This window comes from Paramormyrops kingsleyae, chromosome 9 (genome assembly GCF_048594095.1).
Source record: "Paramormyrops kingsleyae isolate MSU_618 chromosome 9, PKINGS_0.4, whole genome shotgun sequence".
NCBI lineage: Eukaryota > Metazoa > Chordata > Actinopteri > Osteoglossiformes > Mormyridae > Paramormyrops > Paramormyrops kingsleyae.
The window spans coordinates 32,074,394-32,093,585 of record NC_132805.1 but is presented as its reverse complement, the minus strand read 5'-3'; the positions used below and the strand labels follow the sequence as shown (position 1 = coordinate 32,093,585).

At 43.6% G+C, this 19,192-nt stretch overlaps 1 protein-coding gene across 4 annotated transcripts in view; it reads left to right on the top strand.

The window, feature by feature from the left end:
• Positions 1-19,192, top strand: part of zfpm2a (zinc finger protein, FOG family member 2a) — a 119,051-nt gene that overhangs the window by 58,902 nt on the left and 40,957 nt on the right. For 3 of the 4 annotated variants that reach the window (XM_023811288.2, XM_023811283.2, XM_023811295.2), the window contains one exon: positions 2,672-2,796. The exons of the other annotated variant lie outside the window; for it this stretch is intronic. In XM_023811288.2, coding sequence (XP_023667056.1) covers positions 2,672-2,796 — 125 coding nt within the window. The remainder of the gene's footprint in view (positions 1-2,671; positions 2,797-19,192) is intronic. 4 annotated transcript variants of the gene reach the window in all.

The following is a 19,192-nucleotide window of genomic DNA, read 5'->3' as shown; positions in this document are numbered from 1 at the left end:
GTTAAAGACATTTTGGTGAAAACAGGATTTTCAATGAAAAGGTATTTTAAGATCTATTTAAAAGTATGTTATACAATTTCAAAATTCATTTATTTGTGCCAGTGGTCTTCTGCTCTCATTCATCTGAGTAACAGCCTATCGTTTGGAAACTGGTAACAAAGGCATATTATTGCCTGTATAAGACACAAAATAGCTGGTGAAGTTCATGCGTAGAATAAAGGTTGATGTTCTAACCATGTTCTTATCATGTTCTAATCATGTTCTAACAGTGTTATTAAGTGTGGCGTTTTCCCTGATGCGTATGCAGATTGTACTTTTGGATTCCATGTTTTCCTCAGACCTTTTTTTTAAAATTTTGCTGGTGTGGGCAACAGCTGTGGAGAGGCAGCTGGGAATTCAAGGTCCTCTGGCTACGTTTGGAAGGGGACACAAACAACTGGCACCCAGTCACTATGCATGCCACCCCCCCCCCCCAACCCCCCAACCCTTCCATCCCCCATGCCACAGAATCCACCACCGGAGACAGCTTTCCAAAGTGTCAAGCAGGGCTAAACGTGAGCCCACATCCAAGTGGTAAAGGGCCGATGGCCTTATCAGAGGACAAACAGGATGCATCAAGCCGGGGCTCTTTCTCCGCGTTCCTTTCTCCCTGATGCTTGCCAGCTGTGCTTGGATGCTTAATTATTTTGTCTTAATGAGCTTTACCCACCTCTCCCAGCCGCGCTGCCCTGCCACTCTGGGTGCAGCCTGGGCTGCTCCCGCTCATGTTTCCCCCTCAGTTCACGCAGGTGCTGCCTTGTGAGGTTTTCCATCCTTTAATACGACCTTTTTATCCTTAGCCAAAAGTGTTAGACCCCCAAATTTTTTGCACCAGGTGCTAATGTCTTAAATGGTAATTACATGTATTCATTTATTAAAATGGAAACCACCTATTACAGTAGTGCCATCAGACTGATACCTCAAAGCATTAGAGAGGTGGGAAAAAGTTCTCGCAGGAAACTTCTGGATAGAGGAGAATAAAGACTTGGGTGTTGATGCGATTCAGCAGGTTTAAATCCCGGGAGAGGATTGCGGCTATTCTCTTAAAAAAGGTGCATTTCTTGTAAGGAAACTACAATCACCTCAGTGCAAATATAAATAGTGTAAAATATTATTATATAACTCTACTTGTGGTCAGCAGTTCACCCACTAAACCTCTTTCAGGCTTTCTAAGGATATTGAGGGAAAAAATACACAAGAAAGTTCTAACAGTCTGCACCAGGAGTCCTGCAATACATGGGAAATACCCACAATGCAACGTTTAAGATGCCACTCTGGAGTTTATTCTTATTATTTTCAATGTTTTGGCTCAAATGATGATTGTTAATTGCGTCTGATATGCAGAGAGTAAGAGGGTGGAGCTTTATTAAGCGGAAAGGTGGGGCGCCCCCTGCAGGCCAAGCAGATGCACATGCGGGTAGCTGTGAAATTTAAGGGTCTGATTTCTCCAAAGCCAGTCAGCCCTCCTTAATCGAAACTCTCTGCGTTGCCAAGGCGACCGCTCGGAAATGCACACTTGAGATCCGCATGACTTTCTCGAGAAAGCGGGAGTCGTGACCGGGAGTCCATTATCATAACTATTTGATTAATCACTGCCCTAAAAAAGTACACTAAATCTAAGAGATAAGATAGGGCTCACAGTGCTATCCGGTTACACATTTAATTAGCTGGAGTTCCACAGAGCTCTAACGAGAGGGGCCCTTCCAGGAAAAACCCAAAATAGTTGTGCTGCCAGCTACCAAGCCTGCAACATCTCATTGAGATTATCAGAGGAGCTGAGGGCTTCCAAGAGGGGTTTTGGTGGGGTTATTTTCATATAACCCCCCGCGACACACACACACACACACACACACACACACACACCGTCACAGACTCCTTCCCACTGAAGTTCATCCACAAATGTAAGCAAGTAGCTGAAATCCAGACCCACACCGTCAGCTGCACGGCGGTCTGTCTTATTTAGCGTCATACGTTTGCATTTTATTCATTTAGCCGATAAAGTTATCTCGGACGAAGTGCTACGGTCCACTTGGCAAAAATGCAGTACAAAAGTGCGCGAAATTAAAGTTTCACGATAGCAGATGAGAAGCACATTGAAGCAGAACTCTCTCTTTTTTTTTTTAATCTAAAATTTAAACGCTTTGCAATATTGACTAAAGCCACTAAGCCAAACCTGGCAGGGGTCAGGGTCCCCCGGTGAAGCGCCCCTCCCCCGTTAATGACTCACTCGACTTGAGGAAAGCCACAGAGCAGTCGGTAATCAATCCTGGCCTACTTGTGGATGAAGTTGGATGAAGTTCTTACAGCGAAATGATTCCTTAATCAGGCACGTTTGATGTTAGATAAGCTACGTCGACTAAAAATACAGGAATGTGCCAGTGGGGGAAGTGTTTTATTTGGGGAAAAACAAAGACTGGGGGGCTTAAGAGTCTAGAGATTTGTAGTCTCGCAGAAGCTAACTGTACTCAAAGTCCCAGAATGCCACGACATTCCCAGAATGCTACAACATTCACACATCACCCCTTGAGATTCATGGAACAGACGAGGGAGATTTATCACTTTAGGTCTCGAGTTGGAAGTTGTCCTGGCAGTTTTAGCCCCACGCGTGATGGCTTTCACCTTGCCGTTTTAGGAGAACTGGACGTCTTCCAGAAAGACGGAGAACGTCGGATTCACAGCCGGCAGCAGCTCTCTGTGGGCACCACGTGGGGGCCGTTCGAGGGGAAGATCGAGATGAGCGCCGACGGCGGTAGCACGGTACGTCGCCCCCGCTTCCCCTTTCCGAAGGACGTGCCCCGCCCATGCCCCGCGCCGTTAGCGGGTCGCTAGCGGCTTCACTACCTTAACTTTGTCTTTCATCGCTTGGAAGCAGCCCCCCACCACTTATGAAGGATCGTGGCGAAGCTGGTTTTTATGGGGAGGGGGGATCTCCCTTGACATCCCTTTGACATGGAGTTGACTATTCTGTAGTCAACTTAGCCTAACAAAAAGCTTTGAAGTGCATCCATTTTAACTCTTTAATCTGCATATTTTATGACTAAATGGCTTAATTGGTAGATTTTGAGTTGAGTCCAGACCCTGGTTCAGTCTATTTCACCACCCATTGTATTTGATGTTATTCTCCACACAGATTTATAGCAATCAGCCAGCTTCGCTTGTTTAAACATCCTCGTTAAGTTCTTTTAACTACTTAAAAAAAAATATGTTGACCTGACTGCTCTGGTGGAAAAAGAAATCCTTTAGGGTTTAATATTTAATTTTGCTTTTGGATTAATTAAGCAATACTTATTAAAAATTGTAACGAATCTCAGTTATCCTGTTAAGAAACATAAGGAATTGTCCTCAAGGAGTTTGGACTCAGCGGTCCATTTTTTCTAGGATTACTTCTACACAACTTCACTGAATCCTGCTCCAAAATGGTTTGGCCCATTTCAGAGCTTGTATCCCATGTGACCCCACTACCCCCACCAATAGCTAAGAAATAAATAATGGAATGCCTTTGAAATAACTATGTATTTTTTCCAGTACTGAAAAACTTAACACCCATTCCCATGCCACGTTTAAGTTAGCTTTCCTTGTGGATTTACGCTTCAAAAACGTTACGAAAAGCACAAATATTGGTTCCGCTCCTAACGTGAGTTCACACGGAACGGTCCCACGATACTCCGATTCGATGACACGCCGGCGCCAGAAACAGCGAGGACAATTAAAATGGAAATGCCGGCCGGGGAGTAGGGGAGGAGAGCGAGTTTAAATGCACCTCAACGGTGGAAGCGCCGAGGTTATCGCGGGTGCGAACTGAGCCGATGAATCATTCCCACGTGCCGGTGAAATTCCTTCATTTGAGCAAAAAACCTCACAGTTCAAAGATCACCAGTGGGGGTGGGATTTACCGGGGTAATGCTTTGGGGGGGGGATGGGGAGGAGGTTAAAAATTATGTTTAAACCGCAGTAATTAAAGGGTTCGTTTAGTGCTGTGCAACACTGTGATTTAAGGACCCTGTGGCTCATTTGGCACAAGGCGCTTTCTGTGCCGCAAGACACAACTTCCGCGTTTCCCAAAGGACGTCCCTGATGATGACAGACAGGCAGAAGATTTTTTTTCTTGTTTCTCTCCTGACACAACGCATCACATGTGGAGATTTTAACTAGATCCTTGGAATGTGCGGAATGTTAATACATTGAGAGTGGAATACCGAAGAGGTCCCTCATTTGACCGTCGAACGGCACCTCTCTCGGAGCGAACCGTTCGTAGTTTCACAGAGAGGACGAAGCTGTCAGGCCGGGGCTACTAACACGATTTGGTTTAAACAGAGAATCGGACTCAACGCAACCTTTAGAAACAAGTCGATACCAGTGTGAGGACATAAGGGGGATCCCATCAAAGGAGAGGCTGCAGATCTCTACCCAGGGTCAGGCAGAGAGCTGCCTGGTCCTTATGCATGCTGGGTATTTCACTACTGGGTCACTAGGGGCAATAAAGCACTTAAGTTGGAAATGAAGCTTGATCACTCCCTGCACCTGCACCGCACCCAAGAGGGAATTTCTGCGGCTTGATCTTGAGAGGCTACTAAATCTCGGTATTGCTCTTTTTTTTTTCATTTGAATTTCGAAACTGTGGAGGCGAATGAATTACTCCAGTCATGCAGGTACAACGTTGATGGCAGGTGCTGAAGTGTGGGCTTTCAAATGCAGGGTTTGGTCAACAGACTCAAATCAAGAACTCCACTTGCACAAAGACTGTGCTTCATCATTAATATGCTCCGCCGTCATAAACGAGAGACACGCCGACAAGACAAGGCAAGATAAGATAAGATAAGATAAGATGGACTTTATTGATCCATATATATTTTTCATATTTTTGGTAGTAAAAAAAAACATAAAATGCAGATATATACAATATAGTATATTGTTTTCTACTGCATGTTGAAAAAAGTTTACAAGTATTACAGTTTATCTCTAGGTGTCTTTTCTTGGCAGATCTATAGCTGATTACATTCTGAGCCAAGAAGCATGAGTGTGATGTCACACAAATTCAGTCTTCTGTCTCGTCCCAGCTTGAGGGGTGACCTGATTCTGGGCATTGTCACTGCTGGATGTTTGACTCAGAGCCCACCGTATGCCATTGTGACCTGAAGGTCATGTTGGAAGCTAAAATTCCCTGCATGAGGCCAATTTAGATGCAAACATCACTATGCAGGCTTTGTCCAGGGGTCTACTGATAGGATTGTACCTCACCGAGACGTCATAAAGTGGGAAATTTGTGAAGATGCTTTGGAGGTGAAATGTTAAGCGGATACAAAGGTTTGTGGGGATATTTACTCTCTAATTAAGCATTTGAGCTACATTTGCTTAGTTCTATACTTTCAATCCATGTTTTTTTATTCTTCGTATTGTTTGGAAGACTTTCATTACTGATTCACGGGTATTGGAAGAGTTTTAGACACTTATTATTTTGTTGAACAAAAATTTTAACTAACTCGATGGGGTTTTATCTATGGTCATGGTGCATGATTCTTAATTGCAAAGTTGTCACTTGTTCCACTGTGACAAGAAGATTTGGAACATCAGCAGGCCGCTGGGGTGACCAGCCCCAGGTGAAATTTCGGGAACCAAATCGAGATTACAGGAGACATCATCATTCATGACATGGGGGGTCTGCATTTCAGGAACAGTGGTGCAGTCTGTCAAGGTTGGTCTCTGGCTCATAGACCCAAAGTGTACCCATCCCTGTTCCGGACTCTCTCGCGCTCCCCCCAAGTGAGTGATGAAATTGCCAGTGCCCTGCCTTCTTCCCCGTTCCTTGGGCAGATCAATCAGACCATTAGACTCCAATTACGCAATCAGCCCCATGCAGGTGAGCTACTATCACACTCGGCAAGGGGGGGGTGTCGGAAGGCCCGTGGCAGCCCGCTCACCAAATTAACGCAAATGAATGTTGACACCTAGACCTAAATGTCTGTAGTGGGGGCTAAATTACCATTCTGGGTCGAGGCGATTGAGTAGCAGGTGTCTTAGCTGTGGTAATTACCTAAGCTTGGCAGAACCTGACACAAGCCCATGGCTCATCTTAAGTAGACTTTCTGAAAGATTGAGCCCATTTTAGGTGTTAATAATTGATTTGGACAAGAGCTAATAATGGGTTGCAGCTTTAGGTTCCGTTCCCGATGCCCGTTAATGAAGGTATGGATCCTCGTTATGTCCAATTAAAAAATTAAGTCTTTGATAATTACAGCTCCTAATCAAGGCCGGCGTAGCCAACACAGGAAGCCCTAAATGTGTGTAGTTCCTGACCTGCGCCGAGTCCATGGCGTGTTCCGTAGCGCGATGATAGTGACAACAACTGTGTTTTATTTTTATCTGCTCTGACGGCACCGGTGACGGCTTGTCCTCTCTGTCACCGAGATGTCGCTTGTAGATGCGCTATGCCGTCAGTAACTGAGCTCCTGTCCTTGTGTGTTCTTGTACCTTCGTATGTCTGGTAAAATAGCCGGTTAGTAAACATTTTCTTGCAGCAAGCCTTTAATGTGACAGCGAGTCGAGTTCAATTCTTACTGTCTTACTGTCCTATCAAGCAATTAAAGTTTTCTATGCTAATAAATCTGTGCGTTAATATAGGGTTACTTTATTGCTGCATGCATACATTTTATATCTACTGTACATAATATATTTTCCTTTTTAATTTTAATGAAGGCTTGTGACTCGGACACAATAGAGGTCCAGGTTAATGACTGTTTTGTCATAAATTTCTAGAGTTTCTCAAATCACTGCTTATTATGATTGACCTTGAACTAAAAGCCCATGATATGCAACACTGAACATTTTTTTTCAGAAATCCTTTGAAAATGTAATAGCTGTAAATAATTTATATTTCCATCAAAAAAAAACTGCAATATTTTTATAGTTTGGGTTATTGTTTGTTTTTCCTTTCTGGAATGATTAGGCTTTTTCTCCCTTTCTGCTGCATTATTGGCGTGATTTGTTTTTGAGGTGTGTTCCACGGCATTTTTAAGGAGTCTTTATCTGGCTGAAGAAAAGGTACAGTAGCACATGTCTGGGAAAGGGCTTTGATCTCGCGGACGTGCGCTCCTTCCGCTGGGCCCATGTTCCCCAGCAGTCACTGGAGCGTTGCCTGAGACGCAGAGCTGAGAGCTTCGACCGGCAGCATGCGGGGCTGCAAAAAATGACAAGATACTGTCTTAATTTGCAGCTGGAAGAAGGCAGAAGCTGTCAGAGCCCGGAATATTCTCATTGTGTTATTTAGTTAGGGGTTAGGGCACAGGGGCCCACATACCAAAAAAAGCTGGGGAAATTATTCAACCCATCACTCATGTATTTATCTCCTTCGATTCCTCTCCCTCCTGCCTGCGCCCCCCCCCCCCCCCCATTTTCTCCCTCCAGTGTGTTTATTGTTAGTGGGCCAAACTTTAACAAGTGGCAGTGAATTTTTTCCCCGCCCGAAATTATATTTTTCTTCTTGTCATCACTGCATTAATCACAGGGGAGGCATTCTGAAAGATGTTTTGTTTTGGCGGTTGCAATCTATTTTGTGCGCACGCGCGTGCGTCTGGGCGTGTGTGTGCGTGTGTGTGTGCACGCGCATGCGAGTGTGTGTGTGTGTGTGTGTGTGTGTGTTGTTGTTAATCTGCGCCCGTGGCAGGTTCCCCTTCCGAAACGCAGCGCTAAGCAGCGGTATCGCGCGCCCATTGTTGTGGCCTCTGTCATAGCAAGGAGAGCCGATGCAGGCCTGCTCCCTCCTGATAAGGAAAAGAGGATTCAACATGGCTGGAAAGGAGAATCAGTGGGACTTGAGAGTGGAGTACGGATGGGGCTCGCACGCTCACACGCACGCACACACACACGCACACACACATGCTCACACACACGCACACACATTCTCTGGCTGCTGTATACACACATGCGCATGCAGTTACACATGCAAACAACAGCGTTAGACGGATCTGCTCCAGGCGGGAGAGTGGTGCAAAATCGGGGCTTTAGATTACCTGAATGTCATAAAATCAACTGTGTATTATTACAAATATAATGGTATAATCAGGGCGCCTTCATTGTGACTTATTTTAGCTTCCAGTGACAAATGTAACCTGTTTCGAGAAGATTTTTATCATTTTCAAGGCTCAGAAGTGGGTATAGAAGATGGATGGATGGATGGATGGATAATTTAAGACGCACTACTTATAGAAAATTCTTTTGATTCAGAAATGTCTCCGTTTAATATTGCATGCAATATTATATGTTACATTGAATATTGTATAATGAATCCATATCTATTCTTGGCATCTGTTAAATAGCTTATTTAGGAAGATGTGATGGAATCATCTGCGATTGTCTGTCTCCGTTGGATTTTAGGACCAAATTCAAAGCAGGAATTGACTATTTTGGATTTGGACTTAATCAAAGATTGTGGTCGAGGCGTTAGAGAACAAAACGTGCAAATTGTTAGTGGAAAAGTAGCCAAGTTCCTTTGTACGCGCCTTTTCTAGCCGCGTTGACATGGTTACGGGCGTTGTGTTTATGTGTTATGCTGGAATTAATCGGGACAGACGTATCTAAAGATTTCTGTGTTGGTCTCTTCATGATTTCACCCTGAACATCAGCTAATCGCTGTAACGATCTTAGGCCATGGTGAGTGGGTGTTAGAGCCTGCCTGCCTAGATAGACTTTGTCTATAGTTTATCTGGCCTGAAATTCCCTGCTTCTCCCGTGACCATGCAGAGGAGTTACAGTATTATCATACCTTTGACTTGAACTACAGACACCCCAGAAGAAAACAACTAGATCTAAACCACTCTGCTGTGGGTAAAAGTTTTTCTCGTGTAAACAAATTATCTAGCAGTTAGCTTATTGTTAAACCTGTGTGATGTTACAATTAACATTCTTTCCTCTCCCATTTTGTGCTCAGAAGTCTTTTGTTGAAAACTTTACATCATTATCTAGAGGTAGCTGCCATTTTTTTTTCCGTTAATGTTATCGTGCAGCAGAGACTAGCATTGACATCCCGAGCTACATGGATAAAGCTATCAGGAGAAGACTCTCTCCCAGACAATGGAAGAAGAGGAAAAATGTCGTAAATCCGGCCAAAGCAGTCCATTTCTGGAGCGTTCCTCCATAGCATATGTTAAAATAATCTCAATTATGGAGCGAAGTTCTTTTTTTCTTTAATGAGCGGAATCTTCCAGGAGAACAGCTGAGATCTTCACCTTGTCGTCGGCTAAATGGACAGCTTCCTGTCGGTGCCCCCCCCCTTGACGGTTGGGGGGGGGGGTGGGGGCTGACTGGTGAACTGTGAAAGCTCAGCGAGTTTAGATCGGGAGTCAAGAGACTCCTGATGGTGGGTGGTAGAGTGGGGGGGGGGGGGGAGCTTTTACTCTTCCCTCCTCCTGGGAGTTAGCTGTCTGCCAGGGAACCAGCGGGGTGACAGCGCCAAAGGTTGTCCGAGCAACATGGCGGTATTAAACGGGAGCCAGTTGAGCAGACGTTCCCCTCTGCTGTGCCCGCATCACCTTCACGTGCTTCAGTTTCCTTGGCTTTGAGCACCAGCCCAGAAGTTTGCGGCATTCCCAATTGGGAAGTTGGTCGCAAAATTAAAAACGGTAGCCACCCAGGCTAATCCAAGTTGCTACTAAGCATAAACGTTGAATGTGGTGCTAATTGGATCATTTCACGATGGAAAACATGCTGTGCATAGATGGTAAAGGCATGTAAGCTTTTCGTATTGACGCCATAGGAGGAACCAATGGCGGAATAGCACATACGTTCTGCTGGTTGCGGTCCCATCTGTCATTGTCATGGCCGCACTTGTTAGCCATTAAAACGACTTCTTCAGGATGGCCCGATCTTCCCGCTCATTTCGGCCTCCTCCTAATTAGCGTATCGTAATATAGAAAGTGAAGTGGAATAAGTTAATTGTGCAAGTGGTAAGGAGCCGGTTTATTACCTTCCTGGCTAATGTCACGAGCGACATGTTGTAAAAGAAAATATAACTCAACGCCGTTTTGATGGTCATCCGTGGGCTTTTATTAGTGAGGATCTGTGCAAGTAGCCAGTGTTAGTTCCTAGTAACAATAACCATGCTCACTATGATTTTGTTACTACTAATAATAGTGTTGATCCCCATGGGGAAATCCTCTACCCGCCTACCACGTCCTACTCTCCACGATGCACATGTAGGTGAGAGCAAGCTTGGCAGCAAAGGGCAGCCATCTGCAGCTGTACCCATGGAGCTGGGGGGTTAAGGGCCTCGCTCAAGGGCCCACAGAGGTGACTATCCTGCTGAGGCCGGGCTCGAACCGGCAACCCTCCGATCACAGGCACAGAGGCTTAGCCCGCTGAGCCTCACAAAGTCACCGTCTGAGTGCAGCTACATAGTCAAAGAGTCGCTGTTACAGAGTCGTCATCTCCGGGCGCGTTAGCCACCTAGCCGCTCCGCATCTCACCACGGTCACATGATTAAAAATGGGGAAGCCGGGCGCGCTATGAGGTAGACTAGCATCAGAAGTTGTACCTGCTCCTGAAATGTTCACCTGGGTCCTCCAGGGTTCACCCAGACTGAAGTTTCTCCTCCCGACAACGCTGGCTGGGGGAGCGGAGAGCATCGAGGCGTGCTTCGCCCAACCCCCCCCCCACCCCCCCCCCAGCGGACGGCTTCCTCATGGGTGGCAGGCCCCTGCTGCTGGCCCCTGATAAGTGCCGCTATCCTTTGCCCCCCCCCCCACCTCACTCCCTCCTCTCATCTCCCCATGCCAAGGCCAAAAACAAAGCCCTGTCAAATGACTACAGATGGATGAACAGCAGAAAATGAAAGTATTCAGCGAAAATACAAGCAGATTTTTTTTTTCTCTTCCGCTAGTTTGTCCTCCACACTATCGCTGCGGTAGATGATAAAGAAACGCGATACGGGACACAGAGAATCCGTCTGGAGAGTGTCCGTCTGACCGCCCCGGTGGTCCTGCACATTGAGCTGTATGTACAGGCCTGTCAAACAAGAATATTATACAGCAAGGCTGTTGGTAAACTAATTGGGTAACAAAGACTATTTCCAGGCCTGGGAGCCCATCTTTTAACAGTCAGAGCGCTGAGAGCTGGATAAGGAAGTTCACGGCTAATGCATTTAGAGGGGGCAGCTTGCCCGTCTTTATCTTATTTGCTTAACTCGGTGTAAATATTGTCTGTCTTTAAAGTGGATTTATGAAGACTTCGCATCTCGCCAGTGCGCTCAGGTATCAGGGCGTTATGTAATTCGTGGTGTTAGCGTGCGGAAATCTGTGGCCTTCGCAAGATGCACCAAAATTGCACTGGTGACTCTGGAATGTCCCGTCTCCCGTTGCATTTCTGAGACGCGTGTTCCGTCACTTTTAATTTCATTATAACTTGTTACCCTTTTAAATCATGCAGTTAAATGATCCTTGCAGCGTTGGCTATGAATATACTCTAGAAAGGCATCAGGAAAAGTTTGTAGAGTTCGTCGGGCACGAAGTGATTTGGGCATGCGGGGGGAAAACAGGAAATTATTGATGTACCCTCTTGGCTCCCTGAATATCTAAATTTTACCTGAGGTCTCTGAGTCGTGCTTTTATTTCTTGTGATTTGCATGAAATTGCTTTCTTAAAAAATGCAGCATAGATGTTACAAAAAAAAAACGTAACGTGAAACCTTGCAGAGGCAAAAGGAAAAAAAACACTGGAGTTCAAAAGAGTACATATAGCTGGGATTATTTCTGTGGATTTAATTTTGCTTATGTTTACGTTCGTGTTTGTGTCCCCCTTTGATTCTGGGGGGGGGGTGGCGTTGTTACTGTGCAGGAGCACGGTTGCTCATCAGGTCCAATGACAGCCCCTCCCAGAACAGCTACCGGCGATGGCAGCTGTGCGAGTGCCGGTCACGTGCCAAACGGCCCCCCGGGTGTGGGGGAGCATGTTCCACCTTTTCAAATGCCCCCGAAGAGATTGTAATTGCCATACCGGTGAGCCTCACTGGAAGCAGGTACGCTATTGTGTCCCCGTATTGCTGTGCATAGCTGCAGGATCTAGGAAGCTGCATGCAGAGATCAAAGAAATTCAAATAGGAAATTGAAATAACTCGAATGACAAAAATTGGGACTGTTGGATGTCTTTTTTTTCCCCTTAAATTCGAAACAGAATTTTTTTTTACTTTACCCACAGCACTATATGAAAAACGTGTAAGTCAGCAGTACAGTACGAAACCTATTACACAGTCATGATATACGTTTTGATGAAATAACAGTATTTTCACGGGTGGGGGGGGGGGGATGCATTTCTTTGTTTCTGTCATCGAGGCTGTAACTGGGGGCTCTGTACAATAGCGTGTGTGTGCCCAGCCCCCCCAGTTCTCGTGCCAGACTTTTAAAGCATGTTTCAGGGGAAGATCTTGTCTGAAGGGCAGGTAGGGCTGTCGCTAAACTGGATGATTCTGGAGTTGGAGGATCTTTCATCATTGCCTGAAGCACTGGTGGAATGTGGGCTGACCGGAACAGGCTGGCTACCCCCCCCTACTCTCTTCCTCTTTTGGAAAAGGGGGGTGCATCATCTCCAGCCATTTCAATTCAGAAACAAATAGATACAAATACTGTCAAGGTCTGGCCAGTCACCATACTCAAGCACGATATTTTATATTTAAAACTCTCATTTGGCACAGGGTGTAAAATGAAATGTATACAAAAATATTTGTTTTCTGGTAAGAAATTTATATAAGGTAATTTATATATATTCCAGTTGGCCTAAAATTTAACAGATAACACTGCACCTTTTTATATTTTTATACATTTAAGGTATGTATCAAAATATATTCTTTTTATTCTGTAAATATTTTATTCTTAATTCTTTTATTTTCCAAATTCCATGTTGGTATTTTATTTTATATACTTTTGAATTAATTATAAATATTTTAAAACTAGTAGGAAGAAATTAATTCAAAATTTCATATATATTCCATGACAATGATCCCAACGATGCATTTTTATCTGCTGTTATAATTGTAATAAATTTAAATGTAGATTTCAGTTCAACAAAGTTTGAAATATATCAGTAAGTGACACATTATCAGTGGATGGGGCATTCTCTTGCACTCAAGCAGTAAACTAGCTACGGCACCACACAAGGCAGGGGGGCGGGGGGGATTTCTCCAGAATTATCTTCCACCTCACATTCGCTCTTAGGCAAGCAGTTTAAAGGCCAGGCGATTGAGCCAGTGATCCAATTTGAAATGCAGAAATGATTAGAGTAACTTGCCTCATTTCATATCGAAATTCTCTGATTTATGACAGGGCGGCAGCCAAGATCTGTCTCCGAGGGGAATTAGTGTGCGATTTTTGCATATTTCTCTTATTTAGTCTCCCAATAACAGATGCTGGTGAAGGGATTCCGTTCGGTGCTGCCTTATTGCGTTTTCCTCCACTAGTTTTATCTGAGAGAAATAAAAATATAGAAAAACACCTTAATGAAACTGGACCTTATAGATTACTATGTGTCAATGGTACTATCATTTTAGTAACTTATCTATTTACATTTTTCTTTTAATTTAATCGCATTAACAAATGTTTTTTTTTCTTTTCATTTAAGTATTAAACGCACAAAGAAGCTTGTCGCCGTTATGTCCAAATGTCATTTTTGGCCATCCATTTAACCAAAAAAAGGCCCCCGCAATTCATCTACCCTCAAGGCTAAGAAAATATTAATGTGGTAGGCGATAATGAAGCAGAAAGACTGAACCTTAATGAAATTTCCAGTTGACCACTTGCAATTTGTTTAATCGTGGTGAACAACTAATTGCAGTAGACTTTATCAAGGTATGAGTTTGCTTTTGTTGTGAACGGGACCTTCAAAAAAAAGAAAAAGGTACAGACCTTTTTTTATATCAGCGGGGTGCTCACTGTATTAATAAGGCAGAAACAAAACCTGAACCATTCATTCATTATCAGTTAAGAATTTCGATCAGGGAGCACGGTGGTCCGCCAAAGAGAAGATTCTGGAAACCAAGATGATTTATTCTTAAGCTTGAGGAGTTTTTAAAAAGACATTTACCTTCAATGAAAACTAGCTATTAATGCGTAATTTATTACGAGGATATGGCTAGATCGGAACTGGGTGTCTTTCATTTGGAATCCAATTTAATCTAAAGTAATGTAACACGCTAAATATTTCAGAATACTAATATGTTATTGTATCGTTGTGTTGTTCATTAAAGAAAAGAATCACTTCAATAAAAGTAAAGGTAAATATTTTTCATAACGGCATACTGCAAATTTTTCAGGATAATCCTCAATATACTATAGAAACCATTCGGGTTTTGAGTACTCGGTCCATAATTTAGAAGAAATGTGGATGAATAAAGAATAAAAACGTGTCCGTTTCTTTTTTCCTTCATGCTGAAAAAAAAATATTCAAGATTCACCTGTGGAAAGAAATGAAGAGAGTCAATGACAGTGATGCCTTTAGATAGGACAGTGAATTATTCTGCTTCAGAGGAGCAGGCAGCGGTTAAGGTGTTAAATGGCTGTGCATCAGTATATAGTGCGTTATGCTTGGTGCCGGATACCCCGATCTGCGTCCCGCATTCACCCCGCAGCACCTCCGCACAGGAAGGGCCACCTCGCCCTGGTCGGGGTGCTGTGCCGATCGCACGGACGGAAAGCATGGCATCTCTCCTCGTACCGCACCGGGGACACACCTAGGGGTGAAGGGGGAGGATGCACACCCAGTGTGTCCGTGCACAATATGGCTGCTAACAGCAGGGTAGCTACAGTATTACAAGTTTGCCGCGAAGTGCACCTGCACACTGGCGGAACATCGGGTAATTTCCGATTTGGGTGGTGGCTGCAGGCTTTCTTCATATTCTTCAGGCTACATTCTCCCGGGGGGGGGGGGGTTGTTTCTGATACTGCTGTCAGAGGTTATCGCTATAATGTTTTGTTGCAATAGGGAGGGATGCTTAGGCGTGCGACATACTATACTCCTTCATTTCTCAATATAAGTATTTGTGCAGTGATACTTCTTCATGGTAAATGCAAATTACGGTTTGCTACAAGGATCCCATCGGCGCATTACGAGCTTATAGCGTCTGACCTGTCCTGAGCACTAAGGGTTAAGAGTAGCCAGCAGTTGTGAAACGGTCAGTGTGATATTAGCCGGTTGTTTACACAAAATCCAGGGGTTAGAAATCTGAGTGTCACAAGCCACTTTCTTCTTTACCTCCTTCAGCTGATCAGAGGATCATGGTATCAAGGAAGGATTAGTAGCGACTTGGGATTTGTGTGATTGGTTAATTTATTGCGGTGATGGCAGGTCTTTCATCTATGGCAACATTTAATCAGCCCAGGCACACAGGCTATTACAGGTTAGCGCTTTTCTTGAGTCAGTCCGGCGGTGCCATCAGCTCTATCAGAATTCCCCTGAAATTTCCAAATTATCTGGAACAGGCTTTAGCTCCTCAGTAATAAAAATTAGAACAGATTCCTGATAGAGGCTTTTGCTTGCACGGGGCCAATTATAAATAGTACAGCCACTGAAAGGGGGGGGGGGGTTTAAAAAAATCTTAACTCTCAAAGATGTGCACCCAACTTATCTTCAGCCAACTCTGCTCTGATCCAAATCCGTGCGGCTGAAAATTTATATTAGATTTTATCTCCGGGGCCCTAAGTCTTGAAAAAAAAAATCAATGGAGGTTATCGTTAATGTTGCAGCAACTTGTGGAAATATCGATTTTCATTTTATAGCGAATTTGGAGCATCGGTTTGTAATCACTTCCTCGCTGACTACACTGTTTTCACACTGTATCTTTTACACGTCGGGTGGTAGCAGAGCCATCGCGGGGGGCGGGGGGGGGGAGGGCTGGGAGGCTACTGAAAAAAGGGAACTGGTGGAAAAAAAGAGATACGAAAATCAGTCTGTGGAGGGGAAAAGTGCTTTAACCACAGTACAGCTACTTGATTTGCCTCTTTTTAGTGCAAGATCTATCAGGATATTGTTTGCATGTAACGAAATAATATTTTAATTAATTCAATTTCACATTAACATTTGTATGTTTATGTATGTTTATGGATTTATATTATATGAGTATAGGTTTTATATTGAGCTATTTTGTATTTTATGCGAAAGCTGTAGCAATGCACTCCTCACATAAAGTACAGCGATTTGATAGTCGAGTCTAACTTGTTTATTGAAAATTATTTCTCTATCAGAAGGTGCAGAAAAAAGCTTCTCTGCATATATATATATATATATATATATATATATATATATATATATATTACTATTTTGAGCTCCTTTGATGCTTCTTGGCATTTAGATTACTAAGAATTTAGTTAGATGCTTCTCTGAGACTATATCTTCCGTCAGGGAGATTCGCACCAATAAACGACGCACGACGCTTATTTTTTGTAGCCAATAGGGGGCAATGTTCTTATGACGGAATCTGGCATGAAACGCAGACTGGAAGGAGGGTGGCGGTCTCTGGGCTTTTCTTGAATTTTGCACCGGGAAGGAATGTAACCGGGGCCCCCGAAGAATGTGGTTGTGTTGCTTGGCCATATGTTGTGTAGTGGGAACAGCTAGGCTTCCTCTGTCCTTGTCGACCATACATTTAACGTTGATTTTCTTTTTTATTTCACGTTTGTACGCACTGCTTATGGAGATTACACCCTGACCCTGAGCCTTTCGTTCCCTCTTTAACCCCACGCCACGATGGGAAAAAAAAAACGTTTTTCTTTCCGTAACTGCATTTGGGAAATAAAAATGCATCATCATTTTTCCTTTTAAAAATGATGGTGCAGTTTAATGGATATTATTATTTAGTGAAAATGTATGGTTTTTGTTTTGTTATTTTCAGTGTTTCCGGTATTCCCGTTCTATAATCAAGGATAAAGAGGTTAAAATGCTGCATTACAAAACAGGAAAGAATAAAACCAAAATAATTAAATATTGGTAATATCCAATTATTACTTTGTATAAATATTACAATTAAAATGAGATATTATAATAATATATTGCTGTAAAACATGGTTCTTAATTACCACAAAAATGGCTAGATTATTTATACATCCATTTATTTATGAAACCCACAACATTATTTTATTTAATAACGTGAAGACAGAGTTGGACTTTAACATTCAGAATATTACTCATAAATATTATGCTCCGTCCATACAAGGGTGGATTTGTACAGCTGTACTAGAGATGGTTACAGTCTGGTCTGTGAAAAGGGGTTAATCAGATTTTTAGTGTTGATAGCTGCCATGGCAACAATCAGGTGGTCTTCCCTACCCTTTTGCCAATGGTATACGATTTACAGGTTAGCTAAGATACAAGAGTTTATTGTATGGCCAATTTGAGATGTGAAACAGGAGCTGACTTAAATTATGACCGGGTGGGGTGGGGGCTCCATTCTGCTGTCGATGGGGGGGGACAAGAGCCTCGCAATGGAATAAAAAGAGTAAAATACAGAATTCACTGTTCGCGAGATATTCAATCTGCTTTGGAAAGGGAGTACGGCTTCTTCATGGATTATGCCTTTTATTTTTTGACATGTAGCCTAATTGTGCTATACGACGGTGCCCCTTTGTGTGAGCTGGTACGAAGCCTTCTTTTTGTCTCCATGAAGATGTTCGCTGGGATTATATGTAATCAGCCTTGTTGGGTAAAGTCAAGCCTGTCGAGAGGGTTGCTATGCGGGGGGATTTTTTCTGGATATTAGGCATTACATTGTTAACTGGCCATTTGCACCGGTCAGCTCTGGTTATCTGCGGTGCTGAGGGATCCTCACCGACTGCGGTGTTTAAGTCCTGTGTCATGTTTGAGAAAAACAAAACGAAATACCATAATGGAAAACGTGTCCGTACTGTTTTGAAAAACAGCATGAAGTCTGTGATGGAGAAGTTTTTTTTTAACTCTGTACGTGAAACTTGTATGCATAAGCATGCATATGACCATACTCCTGAATATCTTAATATCAATATTTGTACAATAATATTTATCTATGGTAAATACTCAAATTCAAATAAAGTTCGGTTTATTTAAATGAAAAGTCTTTGTCTGTGATATAGACACACGCACACACACATATACTTGCGTGTTTCTGAGTTATACTTGCATACATGACATGTAATTTCATAAACCCTGGTTTTAGCTTGCTTTGACAGCCCTCTCTCCAGGTGTAATGCAGCCTACCAGTGCTAGTCATCATCTGGGCCTTATTGCAGAAGTACGTCTCGCTGTGTGTTAGAGATATGAATGGTGTCTAGTGGGCAGAGATCTCGAATGGAAAAAGAAATGAAGTCTTGATACTGTAGCCCAACCCCGAACCCGTTTCTGTTACGCCCTAATGAAGACGGACCCAGGGGTTAAACAGTAACGGCCAGGGAATCGTGACATTTTGCCCGGCGGTGATGGGCTTCCAAAAGCTCTCTCCTTAAAGAGATGTGGTTTAAAACAATGCTATCTGGGGGAAAATGGAATATAAAATAAAAAATAGAACAACCTGTGATAGGTCTGGCCTGATGTCCATATATGGTGTGGGTACGTTTGTCTGCCCTACCCCTCCCGCCCTGTTTTCGTTTTATAGAAATAACATAAAGCACCAGTGGTTGACCTGAGCAGAAAAGAAAAATGATGTTACACATTCAGAATAATTTGCTACTGTATTATAAAAATGTAACCTCAATCGGCCTTTGAAATGGATCCTGATTCTTTAAATTCTTTCCTGCCCGTCTCAGGAAATAGTGAGATCCCGGCGATAGCGAAGTACAATATGCCTAAAGTTCACTTCTGAACGACCGCCTTCTTCTCGCTGAAAGTCATCTGCATCCTCTTTATAATTCTCAGCCACCAGAGATGCTCCCTAATCTCGGAGATCTGATATCGTATCACTGGGCAAAATCCGCGATGATAATTCTGCTATTCAGATCGGGGACAAGCTCATGCAGTGGGCCTCTGCCCCCCTACCAAAACCCTGCCTCCCCCCAGTTACACCACACCCTCGCCACCCCCTCCTCCCCCCCGCCCCCCAGCCCTTCTCAAATCTCCCCCACTGGGGAGGCGGATGGTGGAACTTGGGTCCTCTCTTATGAAACCACCCATATATGGCTTTTGGGGGAGGGGGAAGAGGAGCGGAACTTGCGGTT